Source organism: Typopeltis vanoorti, chromosome 19, assembly GCF_054136105.1.
Source record: "Typopeltis vanoorti isolate ZY-2024b chromosome 19, IOZ_Tvanoo_1.0, whole genome shotgun sequence".
Lineage (NCBI taxonomy): Eukaryota > Metazoa > Arthropoda > Arachnida > Uropygi > Thelyphonidae > Typopeltis > Typopeltis vanoorti.
The window spans coordinates 65,105,540-65,131,033 of NC_143567.1; the positions used below are offsets into that span (position 1 = coordinate 65,105,540).

At 40.5% G+C, this 25,494-nt stretch overlaps 1 protein-coding gene across 1 annotated transcript in view; it reads left to right on the top strand.

Moving 5' to 3' along the window:
* The window catches only part of LOC150096198 (proto-oncogene tyrosine-protein kinase ROS-like), a 481,253-nt gene that overhangs the window by 56,243 nt on the left and 399,516 nt on the right, over positions 1 to 25,494 (top strand). Inside the window, exon 6 of the mRNA XM_090409003.1 lies at positions 16,397 to 16,578. Within this exon, the coding sequence (XP_090265129.1) occupies positions 16,397 to 16,578 (182 nt within the window). The remainder of the gene's footprint in view (positions 1 to 16,396; positions 16,579 to 25,494) is intronic.

Genomic DNA, 25,494 nt, shown 5'->3' on the forward strand with positions numbered 1-25,494 from the left:
GCATCTCCGTGGATGATCATGATTCTAGTGGTAAGACTTATACGTTGGTTAGACATAACTGGTAATTAATTTACGGAATTAACAACGCATATAAAGTAAATTAATTAAAGATAACTTTAATGAATCACTTCTATATTTCGACAATGTCACATTGTCATCTTCAGGAACATAAAGATATGGTATGTGCACTAAAGGAACTAACAAAGCAAATGAGGAAGAAATTAAGACACTAATTTTGTTCCTAAAGTCCTAATGGTGCCCTCTTGCGGGCTAATTTGGTAGTCTTGGCCGTTGGGCTGAAGTTCTCATAATGAAAGTCTCCCAAATTTGGGGCAGTTTCATGCACCCAAATTTGTTGAGGTTAGGAACGTTTTTTAGAGCTGCTGAAGATTCTTTGAATAATCTTTCGTATTTAAACTTGCTGCGATGGATTATTTTTGTCTTCTTCCAACGAATTTTATGGTGGGTATCTAAGGCATGGTCTGCCAGCCCAGAGCGGCTGTACTGGTGAAACCGGATGTAGTCTTGGTGTTCTGAAATCCTGATATTTGTTGTTCTGCCTGTTTGGCCAAAGTAGGACAATTTGCAGCTGCAAGGGACCTGGTATACACCAGGTAGGTCTAGGGGAAGTGGTTGGTCTTTGGTAGAGCGGATAAGGGATGCCAACTTTTTATATGGTCTGTAACAGGAAGTAAGGTCATATTTCTTGAGGATATTAGTAATTTTTTCAGAGGTGCCCTGGATGTAGGGGATAGTGATAGACTTGGTGTAGTCTTTATTGTTGAGGGGGGGAGGGGGGTTGTGGTTTTCAGGTTTTAGTATTTTTTGGATTTTTTTGGGGTTATAGCCATTGGCTAAGAAAGTGTTGAGGATGTGGTTTAGTTCCATAGTCAGGGTCTTGTCATCTGAGCAGATTAATTTTGCCCTGTTATATAGTGTTTTTATCACCCCATATTGTTGTGTACCAACGTATAAGTCTTACCACTAGAATCATGATCATCCACGGAGATGCAATCGCACGAAAGGCCCGTCAATACGGCAAATTGAGGTTAAAGATATCGAGGCAAATAAATCGCCTGACGTTCCTAAAACGCTGCCGGGATAACAAAGTGATCCCCAACTGTGTCAAATTGAAGCACCGTTTCACTTCCGAGAAAGCTCTACGCATTTATAACCGCACTAGCTTCGCCCTGTTAAGAGAACAAATTACCGCGACGCGCGTTCTCCTTGCCGACGAAAACAAAAACGTACGGGCGCTAGAGGAAGAGCTTTCTAACACACTCGGCCTTGATCTATGGTCGATACTTCATGACATATCATGCACATCGGCAAGAAAGGAATTCGAAAAAATACGTAGTCGGCAGGTAAAAAAATACGAAAACCTGACCAAGACTTCTACCTCTGTACCCCAGCCACCACTTAACACAGTAGTCAACCTCTCGTCGGCAGTTTTAAAGCCTGAAGCACTCACCGCACTTTCACGTGGTCACAATTTCGCCCTAGCTCCAAAAAGGATTCCTGCTGAAGAAATCATGATCCAAATAGAGCGTGGAATTCGCAACCTGCCTATCCATATCGCCAACAACGTGAGACTGGATGTAGTCGGTGTTCTCACTAAAGCCAAACCTCCAAAATCCAACTTATCCAAAAACGAATATACAGCCCTACAAGAATTAAAAAACAACAAAAAAATAGTAATCACCAAAGCTGATAAGGGAAGCGCCACTGTGGTACTCAATCAAAAAGACTACAAAGGTAAGCTAAATTCTTTAATACGAGACCGTACTACTTACCTCCCCATCGAATATAATCCGACCAGCTCTCAGATTAGAACTATCCACAGACTCCTTAAGAAAGTCACTTCTTGGCCTGTAGAAGTCACCAACAAGCTTAAACCTTATAACTCTAGACCCCCCTGATTATATGGACTCCCAAAAATACATAAACAAAATGTGCCATTACGTCCCATAGTGGATGGCATTGATTCCCCCACATATAAATTAGCCAAACATTTAGCCAAAACGCTCACACACTACACTGGCAACACACCATCACACATAAAAAACTCGGCCCACTTTAAAGCCAGTATAGAAAACCTCACACTCCAACACACTGACATAATGGTCAGTTTTGACGTCTCCTCCCTATTCACTAATGTCCCACTCAAAGAAACCCTTGAGCTCATCCAAGCCAAGTTTCCTCCCGATATCTCAGCTCTATTTCAGTTCACAATGAACTCAGGCTATTTCGTTTGGCAAGGAAAGTTCTACAAACAGATAGAGGGGACAGCCATGGGTTCACCACTTTCCCCACCCTTGGCCAATTTCTTTATGGAGACATTTGAAGAAAAAGCCTTAAACTCCGCCCCACAAAAACCCACTATTTGGCTTCGTTATGTGGATGATGTGTTTGCTATTTGGCCACATGGCTCAGACTCACTCCACTCCTTCCTAACACACTTAAACAACCAACATCCCAGAGTCCAGTTCACCTTAGAAAAAGAGGAAAACAACACCCTCCCCTTCCTAGACACTTTAATCACCCGCCAGCTTGATGGATCTTTGGTTTTCTCTGTTTACAGAAAACCCACCCACACTGGCAGATACATTCACCAGCAATCTCACCACCCCCCCTCACAACAATATGGGGTGATAAAAACACTATATAACAGGGCAAAATTAATCTGCTCAGATGACAAGACCCTGACTATGGAACTAAACCACATCCTCAACACTTTCTTAGCCAATGGCTATAACCCCAAAAAAATCCAAAAAATACTAAAACCTGAAAACCACAACCCCCCTCCCCCCCTCAACAATAAAGACTACACCAAGTCTATCACTATCCCCTACATCCAGGGCACCTCTGAAAAAATTACTAATATCCTCAAGAAATATGACCTTACTTCCTGTTACAGACCATATAAAAAGTTGGCATCCCTTATCCGCTCTACCAAAGACCAACCACTTCCCCTAGACCTACCTGGTGTATACCAGGTCCCTTGCAGCTGCAAATTGTCCTACTTTGGCCAAACAGGCAGAACAACAAATATCAGGATTTCAGAACACCAAGACTACATCCGGTTTCACCAGTACAGCCGCTCTGGGCTGGCAGACCATGCCTTAGATACCCACCATAAAATTCGTTGGAAGAAGACAAAAATAATCCATCGCAGCAAGTTTAAATACGAAAGATTATTCAAAGAATCTTCAGCAGCTCTAAAAAACGTTCCTAACCTCAACAAATTTGGGTGCATGAAACTGCCCCAAATTTGGGAGACTTTCATTATGAGAACTTCAGCCCAACGGCCAAGACTACCAAATTAGCCCGCAAGAGGGCACCATTAGGACTTTAGGAACAAAATTAGTGTCTTAATTTCTTCCTCATTTGCTTTGTTAGTTCCTTTAGTGCACATACCATATCTTTATGTTCCTGAAGATGACAATGTGACATTGTCGAAATATAGAAGTGATTCATTAAAGTTATCTTTAATTAATTTACTTTATATGCGTTGTTAATTCCGTAAATTAATTACCAGTTATGTCTAACCAACGTATAAGTCTTACCACCAGTATGCAAGTATAAAACTTGAAGTTGATTGAAGTATTAGACTCACAATATCCGACTTTAGGCAGGAGTGACCTTGGACACGTCCGCTCCCTTCTGCATCGCGAGAGAGACAGATATAAGTCTGATGGATAAAAGGGTGACTGATGGGCAGACATCATCAAAGATAGTGTTTTAGTGGTATTTTGGGAAATTGAATTCAGGAGAAGGCAGGTGGTTAGAGGTGTATCAGATCCAGACTTGGCCTGCTGCTATTTAATTTATAAATCAGTGAGATAGGACGTGATTTAAAGAGAAATAACTAGTTATTTGCTGATGACACAAAACTAGAAAATGCAATAATAAATGAAGATGTTATTATGGAGATCCTGCAGATGATTTGATAATGTTAGAACAGACAGTGGATAACAGATGCCAGTTTAATGTAGGAAAAGTGTAAGGAATGAAAAGATAAATGCCATGTATTCTGCCAATGAAACTTGGCTACAGGCAGTTGATGAGGCTAGGTATTTTGGGATGAGTGTGGACATGGAGCTGAGGTTTAGTGGGAACCTTGCAAAGATGGGTAAAATATTGTCAAGGAATATACTGACAGACAGCGACAGGATGGTTATTATTTCTTTAATAATCAGCTATTTAAACTTAATAAGGTAACCTCTGAATGACTGCAAACAGATCTTGGTTCTCTTGGATTCCTTAGGACTGAGGAAGAGGTAGAGTGGATCCAGAGGCGAGGGATCATGATTTTGACAGGTCTTTGTTTTGGAATACTCCTTGGAGGATAGATTGAATGAGTTAATTGTTATTTGTTAATTGTTTATAAGTTACAAGGTAAGTTGACAGACAGAAAAGACAGGATATGATAAAAACATATCAGTTATTAAAATGGTTTAATAGGATTGACAAAGAGTTTTTCATTACATGGCCAGAAGGCAGAGAGCAAAGGGTTATTTCTGGAAATGTTGTAGGAGTGGTTAGCGAGGGTGCGAGGGCTAGATGCTTTGTTTAGAATGTGGTGAATTAATGGATGGAGTAGGTTGCCAGAGGCATTTGAATGATTTATTGAGTAAATGAGTTCATGGATAAGAATGATAGGCATTATATTAATAATGGTCAGTATGGGCTTAGCATGATGTGTCCTTTACTCCATGCAGATTCCAATAAAGTAATAATTATAATAATTAGTACCTTAGTACTGATGTACTATATATTTGTGGATGGCATTTAAATTAAACAAAAATGACACATAGAGTTTGCTCAGTGGTGTGGATGCTAGCAAGTAGAGAAAAGAAGTGGTAGTCCTATTGTATAAGGCTTTGGTAAGACAACAAATGAACTAGTATATACATATATATTTGGATACCTAGATTTGACTGGAGAAGGGAACAGATGAGGAAACACTGAAAGTGGTTCATAAATGATTCTATTCTATTTCCTTCTGCCATACAGCTGGTGGAGGTAGCTATATGCTACCATACTAGGGAGATGATTATGAGCAAGGTGGTTTCCTGTTGCCTTCCTTGCTATACTGTATCCTGTGTGTTCATGGGGGCTGGTTTGCCTTCTTGCGGGATGAAAAACTCCAGAAAAACTGGCAGGCCAAGACTGGCCAACTTGGCTATGGCTGAGGATTTTCCTTAAGCTCCTTACGTCGTCAACGGATCAAACCTAGGACACTCCTACCTTAGGCAATGGTTGCGAAGTGCATAGCCACTAGGCTAACCGCACAGACCATAAATGATTACAAAGGTAATATCAAGGCTGTGTAATGTGAAATACATGGATAAGCTCTGAAAATGTGGTCTTCTTAGCTTGGTGAAAGAAAGGAATGAGAGTATGGTTGAGATATAAATTACTAGTGAAACTTATTTAGATAACACTTCTGGAATCTTCCAACAAAGGAAGGAGCTGTTATGTGAAAAAAAGAGACCATCCCTTGGAAGTATAATGATAGAGTGAAAATGGCGTGAGGAATAGTTTTTTTGTACAGAGGATGATAATGATATTAATAATCATATGATGATACATGGCTGTGAGTCCCCTTTACAGGGAGGTATGGCACCATCTCAGTCCCCCAAATTTTATCTGGGCTCTGGAACTGGCATAGCTGATGAATCAGACCTATGGCTGGGTCAGTATTCCTGACAGTAATCCGTGTGTGTTCACTGGACAGGTTTGCCTGCTTGCGGGATGAAAACCTCCAGATAAACTGGTGGAAAAACCCTGCTGTCCACGCCCAGGACCGGCTAACTTGGTTATGGCTGCGGAAGATCCTTAAACTCTTCGCATCATCGACGGGAATCAAACCTAGGACACTCCTTCCCCAGGCATATGGTTGCGAAGCGCATAGCCACTAGGCTAACTGCGAGGACACAGAGGATAATAACTGAATGGAATGCATTGTCAAAGAATATTGTGAAAGAATGAATTTAAAGTGTTTAAATGAACAGTCACCTGTAGTGTCTTTTTGGAGTCCATTTCTGCTAATACTAATAAACATATTTATTTTTGTATATTTTTACACAATTACATAGTGTTATGCATAATACTGAGTATATTACATGAAGGTGTTCAAATCAGTAGATAGAATTCAGCTGAATAAATGCTTAGGGTATGGTAGGGTCATTTTAAGAGTTACTGAGAGATGATCTCATGTGGTGGAGGGACTTCAGATTTAAAAGCATTGAATCTGGTAGCAGCATCATGGGATGTACTTATAAACACAAAAATATGTCTACTCTGCCACTTGCCATTAGAATAATGAACATGCAGTCCTGATGACCAGGAGATATCAGATGGGGCAGACTAATAACAAATATATGTAAGTTATTTAAATTAAGGGGATATTAAATCCCACATTGTTTCAAAACCGAATAAGAAACTCAAAGATCGGAATCAAAGAGTGTCATGCTGAATATAGTAAACTATAAAAGTATCTGCGACTAATAGCGTAAGCTAAAGCACATAGTCCAAAGTACGTAGTACAAACTAGGGCAACTCGTAGCAAAAGTGGGGAAGTTCTGATCGCTACTCTTACTATTTCCCATAATGTAAAACCCATCTCCTAGGAGATGTACAATGTTATACATTATGGTGGGAGGTCACTACCCAGACCGATTTCGATCTTTGTATAAGTGAAATGGGCTCTAAAAATAAGACGATTCTGAAAGATCACCAAACTCCGCGTTGTTCCACTCAATGACAGGCTCACCCCGCCACCGAGAAGAACTACTCAGCATTGGCTTTACCCAGTGGCAGGCTCACCTCACCACCAAGCAGAGCCATTATCTCAGTGGTGGCCTCACTCAGAGACAGGCAAAAACCTATCTCCAAGCAAAGCCTCTCAGAGCCAGTCCCCAATCAGTTTCAACCCTTTTGTATAGGTGAAGCGGGCTCTAAAATTAAGACGATACCAAAAGATTGCTCAACTCAGCGTTGTTCCACTCAATGACAGGCTCACCCCGCACCGAGAAGAACTCAGCATTGGCTCTACCCAGTGGCAGGCTCACCCCACCACCAAGCAGAGCCATAATCTGAGCAGTGGCTCCACTCAGGGACAGGCAAAAACCTATCTCCACAAGCAGAGCTTCTCGGAGCCAGCCCCCCACTGGTTTTGATCTTTGTATAAGTGAAACAGTCTTTAAAAATAAGACAATCCCTAAAGATCATCCAACTCCACGTTGTTCCACTCAATGACAGGCTCAACCCTGTCACCGAGAAGAACTCAGCATTCACTCTACCCAGCGGCACGTTCACCTCACCACCAAGCAGAGTCATAATCTCAGTGGTGCCTCACTCAGAGACAAGGAAAAGCCTATCCCCAAGCAGAGCCTCTCAGAACCCAAGCCTAACCCACACCGGTTTCAACCCTTTTGTATAGGTGAAGCGGGCTGTAAAAATGAGACGATCCCAAAACATCACCTAAGTCAGCATTGTTTCACACAGTGACAGGCTCACCCTATCACTAAGAATTACTTCTCAGCATTAGCTCTACCCAGTGGAAAGCGCACCCCACCAAGCAAAGCCGTAATCTCAGCAGTGGCTCCACCCAGAGACAGGCAAAAACCTATCCCCAAGCAGAGCCTCTCGGAGCCAGCCCCCCCCCCCCCACCGGTTTCAACCCTTTGGTATAGATGAAGCGGGCTCTAAAAATAAGATGATCCCAAAAGATCGCCCAACTCAGCGTTGTTCCACTCAATGACAGATTCACCCTGCCACCGAGAAGAACTTCTCAGCATTGGCTCTGCCCAGTGGCAGGCTCACCCCACCACCAAGCAGAGTCATAATCTCAGCGGTGGCACCACTCAGAGACGAGCAAAAACCTATCCCCAAACAGATCCTCTCAGAACCCAAGTCTAACCCACACCGATTTCAACCCTTTTGTATAGGTGAAGCGGGCTCTAAAAATAAGACAATCCCAAAAGAATGCCCAACTCAGCATTGTTCTACTCAGTGACAGGCTCACACTATCACCGAGAAGAACTTCTCAGCATTGGCTATCCAGTGGCAGGCTCACCCCACCACCAAGCAGTGCCATAATCTCAGTGGTGGGGTGATCGTCCTTTTGGACGATCCCTAAAGATCGTCCAAATCCACGTTGTTTTACTCAATGACAGGCTCACCCTGTCACTGAGAATTACTTCTCAGCATTGGCTCTACCCAGTGGCAGGCTCACCCCACCACCAAGCAGTGCCATAATTTCAGCAGTGGCCCCACTCAGAGACAGGCAAAATCCTATCTCCAAGCAGAGCCTCTCAGAGTCAGTCCCCCATCAGTTTCAACCCTTTTGTATAGGGGAAGTGGGCTCTAAAATTAAGACGATACCAAAAGATCGCTCAACTCAGCGTTGTTCCACTCAATGACAGGCTCACCCCATCACCGAGAAGAACTTCTCAGCATTCGCTCTACTCAGTGGCAGTCTCACCTCACTACCAAGCAGAGTCATAATCTCAGTGGTGCCCCACTCAGAGACAAGCATAGACATATCCCCAGGCAGAGCCTCTCAGAACCCAAGCCTAACCCACATCAGTTTCAACACTTTTGTATAGGTGAAGCGGGCTCTAAAAATGAGACGATCCCAAAAGATCGCCCAACTCAGCGTTGTTCTACTCAGTGACAGGCTTGCCCTATCATCGAGAATTACTTCTCTGATTTGGCTCTACTCAGTGACAGGCTCACCCTATCACCGATAACTTCTCAGCATTGGCTCTACCCAGTGGCAGGCTCACCCCACCACCAAGCAGAGCCTTAATTTCAGTGGTGGCCCCACTCATAGACAGGCAAAAGCCTATCTCCAAGCGGAGCCTCTCAAAGCCAGATCTGCCCTGCACCGGTTTCTACCCTCATTGGGGTCTCATCAGTGAGTACGTAGAGCTGGATAATACTAAGGGTATAGCAAAAAGAACTGATATATTTTGCTATACGAGTTGTCAAAAAGGTGCATCGATTAAATTACATAAATAAAGAGCCAATAGTCTTCATTTCGGCGATGTAAACATTATTTAAATTAATGGGATATTAAATCCTACATTGTTTCAAAACGGAATAAGAAACTCAAAGATTGGAATCAAATAGTTTCATGCCGAATATAGTAAACTATAAAAGTATCGGTGACTACTAGCATAAGCTAAAGCACTTAGTACAAACTAGGGCAACTCGTAGCAAAGGTGGAGAAATGTCTGATCGCTATTCTTGGTATTTCCCATAATGTAAAACTCATCTGCTAGGTGATGTACGATGTTATACATTATGGTGGAAAGTCACTACCCAAACCGGTTTCGATCTTTATTGAGATCTCATCAGTGAGTAGCTAGAACAAATTAATAATATGGGTATAGCGAATATATATAAGTTCTTTTCGCTGTACCCTTAATATTAATTTGGTCTAGATACTCACTGATGAGATCTCAAATAAAGATCGAAACCGGTCTGGGTAGTAGTGAACTCTGCAGTTGACATTCCCTCAGCCTGTCTTCATAACCGACATTGTATATTCCTGATATCATCTTTGTTAGCCACAAGCTAATTTATCCCCTTCAAATTCTTAGGACCAAATTTGAGAACAGTAGTCCAAGTGTGGTCTGATCAGGCTTTTATACAATGGAATGAAAACTCTTATCTCTGCAAGTCAGCATCCTTCTCAGTATTGCAGTAAATCCTCTGGGTTACCTTCACCACTTTTGCAATATCTTCCCTGAATTTCAGGTTTCTATAAATCATCATCCCCAGATCCCTTGCCTTCTGTACTTCCTCCAGAATAGTTCCTCCAACAGAGTATGCAGCCTCCCATCAATGTATCCTAAACTTCAAGACTTTACATTTTGCTGCATTAAACTGACATCCTCATTCATTAGCCAATATGTCCAGTTTATTGAAATCCTCTTGATGTGAAGCTGGGAGGGGTTATTAGTAATAACCCTTCCAGCTTCACATCATCTGCAAATAACTAAATATCCCCCTGCAATCCATTGACATTGTCATTGATGTAGAGGTTAAATAATAAAGTTATTAGTACTGAGTCCTGTGGGACCTCACTTGCAACTTTCCGCCTCCTGGATACTGCTCCGCCATACACAACACTCTCTCTCTCTCTCTCTCTCTCCCTCCCTCCCTCCCCCTCTACCCATCAGATAGCCTATCCTGAATCCATTTCACTAACCTGACATCTAAACCCATGTGCTGCAAATTAAATATCAGCCTGTCGTGTTACCCTGTAAAATAACTTTGTAAAATCCAAAAAAATGGCAGAATATGCCTTTCCCTCAGCTTTTGCTACTTGATTATAAAGGCAATCATATTACTAAAGCAAGAGTGCCCCTTAACAAATCCATATTGATTCTCGCATATAACATTACCCTCATCTTCCCAACACTGTATATGTTATTAATATTATTATTATTATTATGGGTGACTCCCGGGAGTCCTTAGACTCATTGAGGGAGGCCCTAAACATCATGTCCACACAACTATATGACATTCTCACAGTATCTATCATACCTTGCCTTGAACTCACTCACTCACCGTCATAGCACCCACAACAGACTTTGGCAGCTTATTCCACTCATTTACCACTCTAAAAGTAAAGAACCCAGCTCTAACACCCCTGCTAACCACACTCTTGCCCAGCTTCCATAGGTGTCCCCTAGTTCACCCACCACCAGTCTTGATCTCAAAAATATCCACTGAATTAATCCTGTAGAAACCCTTTAGCAATTTGAATGTCTCAATCATATCTCCCCTTTTCCACCTATCAACTAATTTCTGCAACCCACAAATCTTCAACCTGTTCTCATATGGTTCATTCCATAGATACGCTATCATCTTAGTCACTCGCCTCTGGATCCTCTCTACCTCCTCCTCCCCATCAAGAAGGAACCTAGGCGAACAAATCTGGGCAACAGTACTCAAGAAGAGGTCTTATCAAGGCTCAGTACAGAGGTAGAATAACTTGCTTGTCTCTGCTCGTCAAGGTATTTTTCAACAACCAAGTGAGTTGATGAGCTGATTTAGCTACTTTTGCAGTGTGCCCCCTAAACTTCATCTCTCTGTCCATCAACACTCCCAAGTCTCTGGCCTCATCAATCTCCTGGAGTACAGTTCCACCAACGTGTTATACTGCTGCTAATCTTTTCACCCCAAAATACATAACCTTACATTTTACTACATTAAATTGACATCCATTCTCCTTAGCTCAGAACTCCAATCTATCCAAATCATCCTGCAAAATTTTGACATCTTCTGCATTCACTATTTCCCTACCCAACTTAACATCATCAGCGAACAAATGAACCATTACTCTCAGATCCTTCCCTATATCGTTAATGAACAAATTAAACAGCAGTGGTCCAAGAACAGAACCCTGCGGCACACCACTAGTCACAGGCCGTCTTTTGGACTCTACTCCTGAATAAACTACTCTTTGATATCTCTCCATCAACCACCCACCTATCCATCTCACCAACCCTATATCCATTCCCATATGTTGTAGTTTACGGATTAGAATTCCATGTGGTATCCTGTCAAATGCCTTTTCCAGGTCCAGCTGTATCACTGTAAACCCATTACCCTTATCCAGTTCAGCCGTCACCTTGTTATAAAACTTGAGCAAGTTACTGAGGCATGATCTACCCTTCACAAAGCCATGCTGTCCCCCATACAGTATCTCATCTTCATCAATCCATTCCTGTATTTTTCCTTTGACTACTTTCTCCAAGACCTTGACAACGACTCCTGATATGCTGATTGGTCAGTAATTTGTAACCGTAGTCTTGGATCCTCCTTTATGCAGTGAAACTATTTTCCCCTCTTTCCACACCTTTGGGACTAAACCAGACCCGAAACTCAGATTAAACAACATGGTCAAGGGCACTGATAATTCCTTAGCTGCTTCACACAAGACCCGTGCCGGTATACCATCCAATCCCACAGATGTATTCACATTAATGTTCTGTAATAGACTATTCACCTCCACTTCGTTCATCACAATTCCCATATAAACTAATGGTTCCTTCATTATTTCAATGTCACCACCTGGATGATATACTCTTGCAAAGTGCTCGCTCAGTAACTCCACCATATCGACTGATTCAGTCACCTCCTTACCATCGTCATTCCTTAAAATCATTTTGCCGTGTACAGTTTTTTTTTGCTTGCAGTATATTGAAAGAGCTGTTTGGGATTCTCTTTAGCTTGCATAGCTAGTTTCCTTTCATAATCCGCTTTTGCTTTTTTTTTACCACACTTGTTACCCTTCTGGCCTGCACTTTATACCATTCGTGTGCCTTCAGGTCACCCCTTTCTTTAAATTCCCTCCACAGTTGTTTCTTTTTTTCAGCTTAAGCTTAATGGTGTTATTCATCCATTTAACCCCTACTTGTTTTACTATTTGGACCCTAAGTATACAATCAGCCATAACCTCCTGTAGATGCTCCTTTACAACTGCAAGGGCTGGATGTCGATAGAGCATGGGAAGTGATCCAAGCAATCTCCTAAGCTTGTCATACTTGCCAGCACAGTAATTCCACATATACCCTGTCTTAATCGAAAATTCCACACCTTTAGCCACCTCCCAGGTCAAGACCTTATGATCACTCTCACCAATAGGTGGCAACATGGTCATATTCATTACAATCATATTCTGAGATGCTGTTACCAGGTCAAGCAGTCTCACACCCGTTGTATTTTCAATTAAATGCTGTCTCAGATAGTTATCCCTTAATAATTGAATAAAATCCATTTCCTTCCTCACATGTATCCTCTCCTCCTTCCAATCAATGTTACCATAGTTGAATTCCCCCATAATAATTACACTCCTTCCACTCATTTCATTAATTTGTTTATGCATACTATCTCCACCATCTATTCCATCATCTGGTCTATAGCAGCACCCAACTGTATATTTTATTCTGCCAGTCTCAATCTCACACCAAGTAGCCTCAAATGAGCTCTTTTAACTATCCTGCATATAACTTCAATTCTCCTTGGCTGCAGTTCATCAGCTATCATCAATAACACCCTCCCCCCATTTTATTCTCTCTGTCCCTCCTAAACACACTATAACCTACACATTCTATCCCGCTAACTATATCATCTTCCATCAGCCATGTTTCACTAATGCCAATAAGAAGGGCCAACCAAGGCCAAAAATTCTTCCTTCTTGTTCCTAATACTCTTGGCATTAGTATACATGAAATGCAGTGATCCATTTGTCCCACCCCTATTTTGATATGCGTTATTCTAAATATCCCATTCCCATTTTTTGTCCTTAGTACTGGCTCGAGTACATTATATACATTCTTACACTCAACTGTCTCACTGATGTCTGCATATCCACTCCCCCCCCCCTTCCTTAGTAGGTCTAGTTTCCCTGGTTCTGCACATCCATTTTCACTTCATTCAGCAACACTTTTTCCAGTCTCTGCACACCAAATCCATTCAAATGCAGGCGCCATCCATCTTGTATAAATCCTTTCACCCATCAAACTCATTCCACACGTCCACGAATTCCACACCACACCATCTGCATAACCTGCACATAATGTCATTTGCGATTATGGCCCTTCTTCTAAACTCCTCTCTGTCATACCATGGCAACAGACTCACCATTCTAACTCTGTCATTCTTTTCTTTCGCTACCTTTAACAATAATTTCAAGTCCTCTCTCATAAAAGATTTATCTCCTTTCAATTCATTCATACCTGCCACAACTCTCAATTCTTTCACCTTCTGTTTTTGTGCTCTAATACTCTCACTTACATCCTTAAATTTCGCACCCAGTAAGTATGATTTAGTTAAACTTCCATCTATCACTCCTCTTAATAACTAGTCACCACACAACACTCTTTCCTTCATTTCAGAAACTCTCCCACTCTTACGCTTATTTTTCTTTCAAACATTTGTTTATTTTTAGCCGAATCACTCTGGAAAGAGTTTCAGGTGCTCTAATTGCTGCTGTGCATTTTGTATCACTGCATGCAACCTAGTGATCTCACTTCCTACAAATAATTCCTCATTTTTTTTATCATTTAAACCATTTTCTCTCTCTCTGTATAGTTGCTTTCATTCTTTCTTTGATCACCGCTCTCATTGCCATCTTGCACATCGCAATTCCCTATCAAGCCACTATTTTCACTCACATTCTGGCTTTCTTCCACTATAACTGTCTCACAACCTGACACATACTTCAACTCCTCACTTTGCTTACATTTTCTGCACATTCTCCCACCACTATCACTTTCAATCCAAACTCCAGCCTCATTCGGGAATGCATACATCCCACACACACACATCGCGTTGGACAAACTCTCTCACATTACAGTTTTTGAACAATGCCGTTGTATTTTTGGACGGCATTATCTTACGTCGCATTGGTGCCATATGCAAATCTATGAAACGTATCGTTAAATACTAAATTAAGTAACGGAATTCACACCAACATCACACAGAGACACAACAAGCTACCAAAATTAGATAATGTTACATTATGATTTAAACCTATATTCTAATTTTCACTCAAATTGTTCCCTCACTAATTTCTCCACTATCTTAACAACACTGATGGAACGGAACACAAACTTGTCTATAATTTGACACTTCCAGTCTACTACCAACCTTATGTAATGGCACTATTTAACCCCCCCTTCCACTCCTTTGGAACCTTTCCCTTGGCAAAATTTTCATTGAAATGCCAGGTCAACGGAGCTGTCAGTCCTTTAGCACATTCTCTCAAAATCCTTCGTTAAATTCCATCCAGTTCCGTTGCTTTACTGACATCCAGAGTACTCAGTATTTGAAACCCGCTCTTCTCTTGGGAAGCTCAACTTTCTCAAAAGCTCAACTTGGGGCTTCCTAAGTTAAGGTTTTTGGCATTTAGATTTTCTAAAAAGGATCTTTGTATCTGACATTCTTTGACTTAGTTGTTTAAGTAATTCTGTGTTTATAAGTATATCTGTGTTATCTGGGTGATATGCATCGACTATTATAATAATGTATTTTGGTAGACATATCCTAACTGCTTGAGCCTCTGTGTTGATGCTGTATGTAGTTGATATGATTTCTTTGTATTTAATGTGCTGGGTCCTTAAGAGTAGCTAGACTTCTGCAAGAATGATCCAGTCTGTCTTCCCTTAGTGTTGAATAGCCTTTGATTTGAAGCTTCAGATTTTGATTTAGTTTTGTTTCTTGTAGACATGCTATGTGGATGTTATTTTTTAATGCTGGCCTGGTTGGCTGTGTGGTCAGCATATCCACTCTCCAGCCTTTTGGCTGGAGAGAGCGGATATACTGACCACTCAGCCAACTAGGTAAAGGTTCAAATCCCACCATAGGCATGGATGTTTGTGATTGTCTGTGAAAATACTAGTGGTGATGATATGAAACTAGATGGCGTTGGTGTAGATGATGGTAGTTGTGGTTCATTATAGTTGGTGGATTGAGTGGTGGAGACAGAGAGTTGTAGAATAGGTGCCCTCCCTCGATGAGTCTTTGGACTGACTCCCTGGAGGTGTTATGTAATAATAGTAATATAAAATGTTCTTAAGCTCTTCCTTTTTTTTTTTTTTTTTTTTTTGAGTACCATTAATGTCTGAAGTATGTTGAGAGTCGTCATAGCATATTTCTCATTGAGATCCTGGACTGCAGCTCTCAACACATTGGCTACTCCAGGTGCAGTAGAATATGTCCTATGTGTCCTTGTAACATATTTCTCATCGAGATCCCAGACTGCAGTTCTTGATGTGTCAGCTTTCCTGGATGCAGTAGTATGTTTCTAATCAAAACAGATGCTCTTCATGGAATTGGGTGTGCCAGAGCCCTGTTAGTCAGCAATTTTCAGGGTTCTCTGTAGGCCTCTGTATTGGCTTGTGGCCCTCAAAGTTCCCACTGTGTTTCACCCTGCATAGCAGTCCCCTACTTCTTGCTACTTCCACCTTGCATGTGGGATAATGCATTGGACGTGGGGTTGGACTTCTGCAAGGCAGGTATGGATTGAGTGCCTAGCAGCAAAGAAGCAATATATGAAATACCCCAAAATATATGAAATACCCAAATTTCTGAGTTAATAGAAGTGCACTGCTGAGTATTATGGCCTTTAATTTGGTTTGAGGTTCTAATTTTTCCTTTTTTTTTTTTTTATTTTCTTCCTTGTTATGTTATTCAAACTCTTCATTTATATTTACAGTTTTTGTTTATTTACATTTATAGTTTCTGTTTATTTATATTTACAGTTTTTGTTTATTTACATTTATAGTTTTTGTTTATTTACATTTATAGTTTTTGTTTATTTACATTTACAGTTTCTGTTTATTTATATTTACATTTTAACATTCCCTAGGTGTTGCACTACATATTAAACGAGATGTGCTTGTTTTGTCTGATTCTCTGGGACATGTACGCCAAATCCCACTTACAGGGAACATTAGAAATGATACTATCATTGCAGAAAGTTTACACCATCCTAATCTTTTGTCAGTAGATTGGCTCAATGATAAGCTTTATATAGTAGATGGAAACCAGGTAAAGAATTTATGGATCATATAATGTTATAGTACTTCTTTTATTATTGTATGATTTTCATAGACTGCAATCATCATAGAAGATTCTTACTCTCTTCAGGATCTTAGCATCAAACAATTCAAATAATTAATTCTTCAAGGAAATGATTTCCAACATCCTTTTTGTTAGTAACTTACTTTTTTGAATCATCCATAATATCACAGAAACCATTCCTATTTCAAAGCAGCAACTCTTTTTATATGAAGGAGATGCTGGAATGGGCAAAAACGAATAATGAAAAAGTAAAAATAGAGTCTGTTGCCAGTATATTAGTGGCTAGTTGAGAAGAAGTACCATGATTGTAAATGAGTCAACTTTTTTTTTATATTGATCCCATGCACCAGAGGTTGAAGAACATAATAAGAGGATCAGTGCTGTGTGTGGGATGCAGGTAAGGATTGAGAAGAAGTTTAATGACTTTTTTATTGAAGAGTTGCAGGTTGTAGTTTGGGAATACTTCATGAGGAAGGCAGCTCCAGAGAACAGAGGTAAATGGAATAGACGAGGAGAAACAGGTTTGGTGTGTGTTTGGTTGCACTGAAAAGGGACATAGGGAAGCAGCCTGTTAAAACAAGAAGCTCTTCTTTTAACAGGCATAACAGAAAGTGGAGGAATGATGGTTGATAGTTCAACAAAGCAATAACCATGGAAATATCTTGTGTATGGTGGAGCAATATCAAAGAGGCAGAAGGTTACAAGGGGTTCCACAGGGCTCAGTTCTGAGACCTATATTGTTTAACCTTTATATCAATGACATTGTCTGTGGATTTCAAGGGAATATTCAGTTGTTTGCGGATGATGCGAAGCTGAGAAGGGTTATTAATAATAGTGCAGATGTGGTAGCCCTGCAAGAGGATTTGAATAAGCTAGATAGATGGGCAAATGAATGGGGGTTTCAGTTTAATGCAGCAAAATGTAAGGTCTTGAGGTTTGGGAACATCGATGGGATGCTGCATAATCTATGGGAGGAGTTATACTGGAGGAAGTAGGGGAGACGAGAGATTTGGGGTTGATGATTGATAGAAACCTGAAATTTAGGGGACATATTGCAAAGGTGGTGAAGGTAACACAGAGGATTGCTGCAATTATGAGAAGGACACTGACCTGCAGAGATAAAAGGGTTATCATTCCGTTGTATAAGTCTCTGATCAGACCACGCCTAGACTATTGTTCTCAGATCTGGTCCCCAGGATATGAAGGGGATAAGAGTTTGGTGGATAAAAGGAGGAGAGGTGATATGATTGAGACTTTTATTCTGTTGGGAGGTGGTTACAGGGTGTTGACACTGGGGAGTTCTTTCGCTTGGTTGAACAGCGGGAAGGAGTCGTGACAAGGGGCCATCCCTGGAAGTTACGAAAGGAAACTGTGAGAAAGAGGGTGAGGAGTGGTTTCTTTGCATGGAGGGTGATTGAAACATGATGAAGTGGTGAGAGCAAGAATGGTCAATGCGTTTAAGGAGCGGTGTGATAAACTTTGTGTTTTCTAGGAGGGACCTCCCTCGATGAGGCTTGATAGACTTGTGTTTCTTAGAAAGGACCTCCCACAATGAGTCTTTTGACTCCATGGAGGCCTGAAGAATAATAATAATAAATAATAATCTGTAGAATTGACACAGCACTGAAACATTGCATCTGTGAGACGGAAGTTGAAGTGAGTCTGTAAGGGAGGGATGATTCATAAGACAAATTTCTTTCTGGACATTAATAATTTTTTTCAGGTTTACAGAAACCAAAAACCTGTAGGTTTGTCTGTTTACATGACTGCTTAGTTGAGAACCAGACATTATGGTGGAAGTATAGATCTTCATAGATATTGGCCAGCACGCGTGCACAGTATTCCCACCATGCATCATAATCCATTGCCATTAAAATACTGATCCAGCTGAATGACAGGATGGAGAGGCATCCTGCTCCTTAAGGATTCTCTGTAGTGATTGCCTTGGTATTCCAAGTTTTATCACTGTTCCACGTTGACTGCGTTTTGGAGACTGTAACACTTGCTCCAGCATGCCTGTGATTCTCATTTGTGTTAACAATTTGTGGCTCCCTGAATACCTTTTTCATTGCAGCAGAACACTCCCAATGTGTCAGAAACTCTCTATTAAGGCATTGATGACACTATTGCTTGGAGAATGCTTATGGAAATGACCAACAAACTGCTAACCAACATGTCATAGGCTTGGACCATTTACTCTACCAGTTCCATCTGAAAAGAATAATGCTCAACAATAAATGTCTTTTCTTCTGCCGTCAATGCCATTGCTACATCATGGTGATGTAAATGTAATTGTATAGACCCTACACATGCTCTTCTATTAATGTGCTTGCAGTCAAATGGCATGTCTCATAGTGTGTGTACTAAAGGGGGGGGGGTCAAAGTTCAGTCTGTTTTTTTTTTTGTGCCATACCTTAGTTAAAAAGAAATCGAGAATATTGGAACAGTGAAGAGGGTTATCAGAAATTTGCATAGGTAAATGTATGATTAGGTAAATGATTTGTGTCAAGTCAATGCTTAATGCAAAGTCTTCTGCATCTTGTCCAGCTTGGTCAGTGGTGTTAGAAAAGAGGAGCTAGTCGGAGTTGTGGATGTTAAGGTCACAATGTTAAGATGACCTTGCTATATGGATTGCTCATGCTCAGTTATCTGCATTGCAGATAACTGAGCTTCATAGAGAAGAAGCTGATGAGATCAGAGTAGTTTTCAGAGTTTGGAGACTGGTAAATGCAGCAGGTAACTGCTACTAAATAGAGCAAGGAAACCTTGAGCCAGTGAAAGTCAAATACAAGGCATTCTAAATTAACCATTGTCTGATAAGCAGTGTTCAATCTCACAAAGGTACAGGTATCACTCTTGTGAAAAGACTTGTCAAGTGTGTAATTTATACATTGAAGATGGAGTAGTGGATGTAGCAATAATTTGTGTTTCTGTCAAGAGTAAGAGGTCTGTTTTGGATGGTTGTAAGTAATGTTGGTGGTTGGTTTGTTTATGTCACAGATGTTAGTAAATTGGATGTGAAAGTGAGTTTTTTTTTGTGTGTGTGTGTGGAAATGTTGGCATGATTTGTATGTTGTGCATTGTTTGGATTGGTTTTGGAGGGAGATTTGATTTAGCAGCAGTGTCACTATTATTGTGTGTATGCATCATTATCATTATACATTCATTTATGGTTAGCTGAGAGGATAAAGCAGCAGGGACATGGAGAGGCAATAGCTTCTTGGACACGATGTCCAAGAATCTATCTCCTCTCCATGTATAACGTGGCCTCACTGTATGACGTGGCCTCGACACTGCCTCCCACTCACCATTTCTTGGACTTCCTCTCTAGGCATTACCTGGAAGAGTATTTGGCAGTGTGATTATGTGCCAGCTGACTGGGAAGGCTTCTAACTTGTTATGGACAGATTTAGGCACATGTGCTATCTGGCAGCCATTGGCACCACCATGTGTACCTTTGAAATGCAGGAGGTTTTGTGTGTCTTTGAGTACATTTGTCATGCCTTTGGAGGGTACCACTCAAAGTGCATGGAGGAGAGAGGTGGAAAACTGCAATCAAACGTAGCATTCAACACATCAGGTGATGAATGTCATCTACAACCTAGTGAGTTCAGTTGGCCCCATGTTGGGCGAATGGAATTTAAGAAGAAGGAGAGGTGATATGATTGAGACTTTTAAACTTTTGAGAAGTGGTTACAGGGTTGGCACTGGGGGAGTTCTTTCGCTTGGTTGAACAGCTGGAAGGAGTCATGACAAGGGGCCATCCCCGGAAGTTACGAAAGGAAACACTGAGAAAGAGGGCGAGGAGTGGTTTCTTAGCATGGAGGGTGGTTGAACCATGAATAGATTGAGCCTGATAGAATGGTGAGAGCAAGAATGGTCAGTGTGTTTAAGGAGTGGTATGATAGACTTTGTATTTCCTAGGATGGACCACCCTCGATGAGTCTCGATAGACTTGTGTTTCATAGAAAGGACCTCCCACGATGAGTCTTTTGACTCCATAGAAGCCTGAATAATAATAATAATAATAATAATAATTTCCTCTAACTAGGAAGATATCCATAAGAAGGTGAAATTGCCTTCAGGAGGGGCTGTATATTACATATCACAGTATACAGCATCCTGGAATAATGTGCAGTTTTGTGGATGTGTGGAATGAATTGATGCAAGGTGTATATGTGAGTGACAGATTTCCCCTAAATGGATTTGGTCTATGGTTTCTTGTTCACTGAGAGTTTGGCAGTGTAAGTAAGCAAAATTGGAGTTTTTTTTTTTTTTTTTTTTTGAGTGTATTATTTTTATTATTACAGGCAACTACAAGGAGTCCTTAGACTCATCGAGGGAGGCCCTAACATCAAGTCAAGAACAACTATTCGACATTCACACAGTATCTATTGTACCTTGTCTTGAACTCATTTACAGTCATGGCACCTACAACAGACTCTGGCAGCTTATTCCACTCATTCACCACTCTTCAAGTAAAAAACCTAGCTCTAACACCCTTGCTAACCACACTCTTGCCCAGCTTCCATGTATGGCCCCCTAGTCCTCCCACCACCAGTCCTATTCTCAAAAATATCTTCTGAATTAATCTTATAGAAACCCTTCAGTAATTTGAATGTCTCAATCATATCACCTCTTTTCTGCCTATCAACCAATTTCTGCAACCCACAAATCTTCAACCTGTTCTCATAAGGTTCATTCTATAGACCTGCTATCATCTTGATCACTCGTCTCTAGATCCTCTCCACCTCCTCCCCATCAAGAAGAAACCCTGGCGCCCAAATCTGGGCACGGTAGTCTAGATGGGGTCTTGTCAAGGCTCGGTACAGAGGAACAATAAATTGTTTGTCTCTGCTTGCTAAAGTATTTTTCAGCAACCAAGTGATTTGATGAGCTGATTTAGCCACTTTTGCAATGTGCCCCCTAAACTTCAAATCCCTATCCACCAACACTCCAAAATCCCTGGCCTCATCAATCTCCTGGAGTACAGTTCCACCAATGTGATATATTGCTGCTAATCTTTTCACCCCAAAATGCATAACCTTACACTTTGCGACATTAAATTGACATCCATTCTCTTTAGCGCAGCCCTCCAAACTATCCAAATCATCTTGCAAAATTTTGACATCCTGTGCACTCACTATTACTCTACCCAACTTTGCATCATCGGCAAACAAATGAACACTTCCTCTCAGATCCTTTCCTATATCATTAATGAACAAATTAAACAGCAGTGGTCCAAGAACAGATCCTTGTGGCACACCACTAGTCACAGGCTGTCTTGTGGACTCCTGAATAAACCACTCTCTGATATCTCTCCGTCAACCACCCTCCTATCCATCTCACCAACCCTATATCCATCCCCATATGCTGTAATGTACTGATTAGAATTCCATGTGGTGTCCTGTCAAAGGCATTAGCAAGGTCCAGTAGAATTACTGTAAACCCATTACCCTTATCCAGTTCAGACGTCACTGTGTTATAAAACGTGAGAAGTTACTGAGGCATGATCTACCTTTCACAAAACCATGCTGACCCCCATACAGTATCCCATTTTCATCTATCCAATCCTGTATTTTTCTCTTGACTATTTTCTCTAAGACCTTGACAATGATTTGTGATAAATTACCGACCGATTGCTGATCGGTCGGTAATTTACAACAGCAGTCTTGGAACCTCCTTTATGCAGTGGAACTATTTTCCTTTTTTCCACCCCCCCCTCGGGTTACCCAGACCCGAGACTAAATTTAAACAAAATGGTCAAGGGCACTGGCAATTCTTTAGCCGCTTCACGTACGACACGAGCTGGTATACCATCCAATCCCACAGATGTATTGATGTTGAGGTTTTGTATGTGCATGGATTAGTGACGCTGAGCAGAAAAATTATTAGAAGATCCTGAAATCTGGTTCCCATTGTTTTTGAAATAGAGTGAGATAGTCAGCACAAGATGTAAGGCAGGTTGTAAGCTCAAGAGAATTCTGAAGTTTATGTATACTAATGCTAGAAGCATTGTGAAAAAGGGGGAGGGAAGGGGAAATTACTTTTTGGCATTAACTCAACTTGGTCAAAAAGTTATAGGCATTACTGAAACTTGTTTGATGGATTATGAAATAGGGATATCATCATTTAAGAGGTATAAATTGTTTTAACAGAAATGTGCACTTAACATATATAAATAACTTTCATGACTTACACATGTAACAAGAAATATAGAATTTTATTCAAAATCTTTAATATATTTCATGAAATTTACATGTTCAAGGAGACAAACTGCTAACTACATTCAGTACAACCAAATCTGTGTGCAATAGAGAATTTAAGTTGCAAAGCCTTGTGAATAGGAGGAAGTGGAAGGGATATGATTGAGACATATAAGCTAGTCAACGGTTGTTATCAGGTTGACATGGAAGAGAATTTTCATAGAATGGCATGGGGGGGGGAGGTTGAACAAGAGGCCTTCGCTCTGGAAACTGTATAAGGAGGGTGTGAGCAGAGGAGTGAGGAGTAGAATCTTTGCATGGAGAGTGGTTGGTGAGTGGAATGCATTGCCTGAGTGTGTTGCAGGTGTAGACACATTGAATCAGTTTAAAGCACGGTTGGTTGAGCATTGTGTGCAATAGTGTGTACCTTCCACGATGAGTCTCTGACTCCATGGAGGTCAGATGTTAATAATAATAATAATAATTAATTATCAATTGAAAATCTACAAATATGTTTTCCCCTATTTTTACTTCACAAAAAAATGTCTCAGAATTTAGAATAGTTTTGTTGATTTTGCAGCAGGTGAAAACAGAATTTTTTCTATCACTACAAGTCCTCACACGAACATTCAGCAGAACCATTCATCATGTCATCAGGAATTAGTGGTGGTTGTGGGAACAAATAATTTAAGTGAACATAAGGAGAATGTGTGAGTAGTGTTACGTCGGGTCACTTTTCCTCATTTCTGTTATGTATCATCCTATACGTGCCTACTATGATCTAGTCCTGGCTTTAGTTATGGGAAGGCACTTTCCTTTTGATTTCTGACAAAATTTAGATTTTTACTGCGCCAGTCAGAAACTAGGGATGGAGACCATGTAATTTGCAGTCGTGGCTCACTTTCCCTTAAATGTATGGTATCCCCTCTATGCTTAGGTCCGTAATTTTTGTAAGTGGTAATTCAGTCTCGCATTTAGACAACTCTCAGATTTAAGTTAACAAAATACATTTATTAGGGCAAAAGGAAAGTTACACTTTAAATTACACATTCTAAAAACACATGAATCAATAATCTCATTACTAAGTTATCTGTTATTCAAATTGAGGTACTTAAATTCCCCCCTTAAATTCAAGTCATAAAAAAAATCATCTAAGTTTAAGTATTTTAACTAGTCACCTTTGCATCACAATTAAACTCAAAATCAAACAATATTCACTAAAATTATGCAATATTCAATCTTTACGTATGAGCAAGGTTCAGACATGGCATAATTAATTCATACATTTTCATAACGGAAATGAGAGGACAAAGTTCAATCCTGCAATTATTGTGTCCACACTCTAAGTGTAAGTCAGGATCACATATAGCACCACAATTATTATTTTCACTCAACAAACTGTTCAATAGTCATGTTCCCTTTCTGTGCAAATTAAGAATAGCACAAAGCTTCTATCTCAGACAATCAGTCTGAAACGGTCACTAGAACACTGAGAGCAAACTTGTGCTTAGAATTCTTCCTTTCTTTGTCCCCTTTCTTTTTTTCTCTACGATTTACTACTATATAAGAAAATTAAAGTGCTGTACTTTACCATCTTGTCTTTACAAAGGAGGGTTCGGTTTCCACCACGTGCTCACTTCGGATATGGCAAGACTACCTTATCAATCAGCAGCTCACTTCCTTGGCTGTTGCGATTCACTTAATTCTTCCTCTAAGGATGTCCTTTGCTGCCTTCACATTGGTACTAGGCTTACCAGTGGCTCTATCAGAGAATCTGCCTTCATTCCACAGGTTGCCTTGTTCATCTCGGATCCAACAGCAACGGAAAGTAGTTGCTGGTCACCGGCGCCAAGCTTCCTCAGCCCTGCAGGCTCGAACGGTAACACAGGAACAGAAAATCAAGCAAGTTTCAAATTGCATGCGATTCCTTTTATTCTGCTTTCAAGCACCCTCTTTCAGCACTTTACTCATTCTCATGTCTCCTTCCCATTCGTTGTTATGGATGATGTCACATCTCCTCCCTTCCTTGAGTAATGCTTTCATGGAAGGCCGTCATGCTCGTTTTCCTTGAGTGCTTATTCACCTTGCGTTACGTCATCATGTCGTCGTTAGGTAGTGATCTTTTGGACTCTCGGCTGGTAGATGTGGAGTTTTTATCTTGCACAGAGCATAATTTACATCTATGTTTTCAACATTATGTTTCTGTGCTAAGCATGCAATTGAACACATATTAGAATTTGACTATAATACTTTCACAATTCATTTTAATCTACACGTTCTATGTTTTTTTTTTTCTTATTTAATCATACATCATAACTTTAACTTTAATACCTTTTCTAACCAGACTGTGACATGCTTTTTCCTACAGAATATTGTTTATCATCTCCTTTTCTTGAAAGTACAGGTATATCTTTGCGTAATTTTGTCTTTTCTTTGTTAGATTATAGAAGAATGGCTCAAAATTTGATAGGGCCCTTATTCTAGATCTAACAGTAGATATCAGGAGGTTATTGAGGAGAGTGAAAGATAACAGTGATATTTATATATCACTGTTATATGATGTTATACATTATGATGAGATATATGATGTTATACGTTATGGTGGAAGGTCACTACCCAGACTGGTTTCGACCTTTATTGAGGTCTCATCAGTGAGTACGTAGACCAAATTAATACT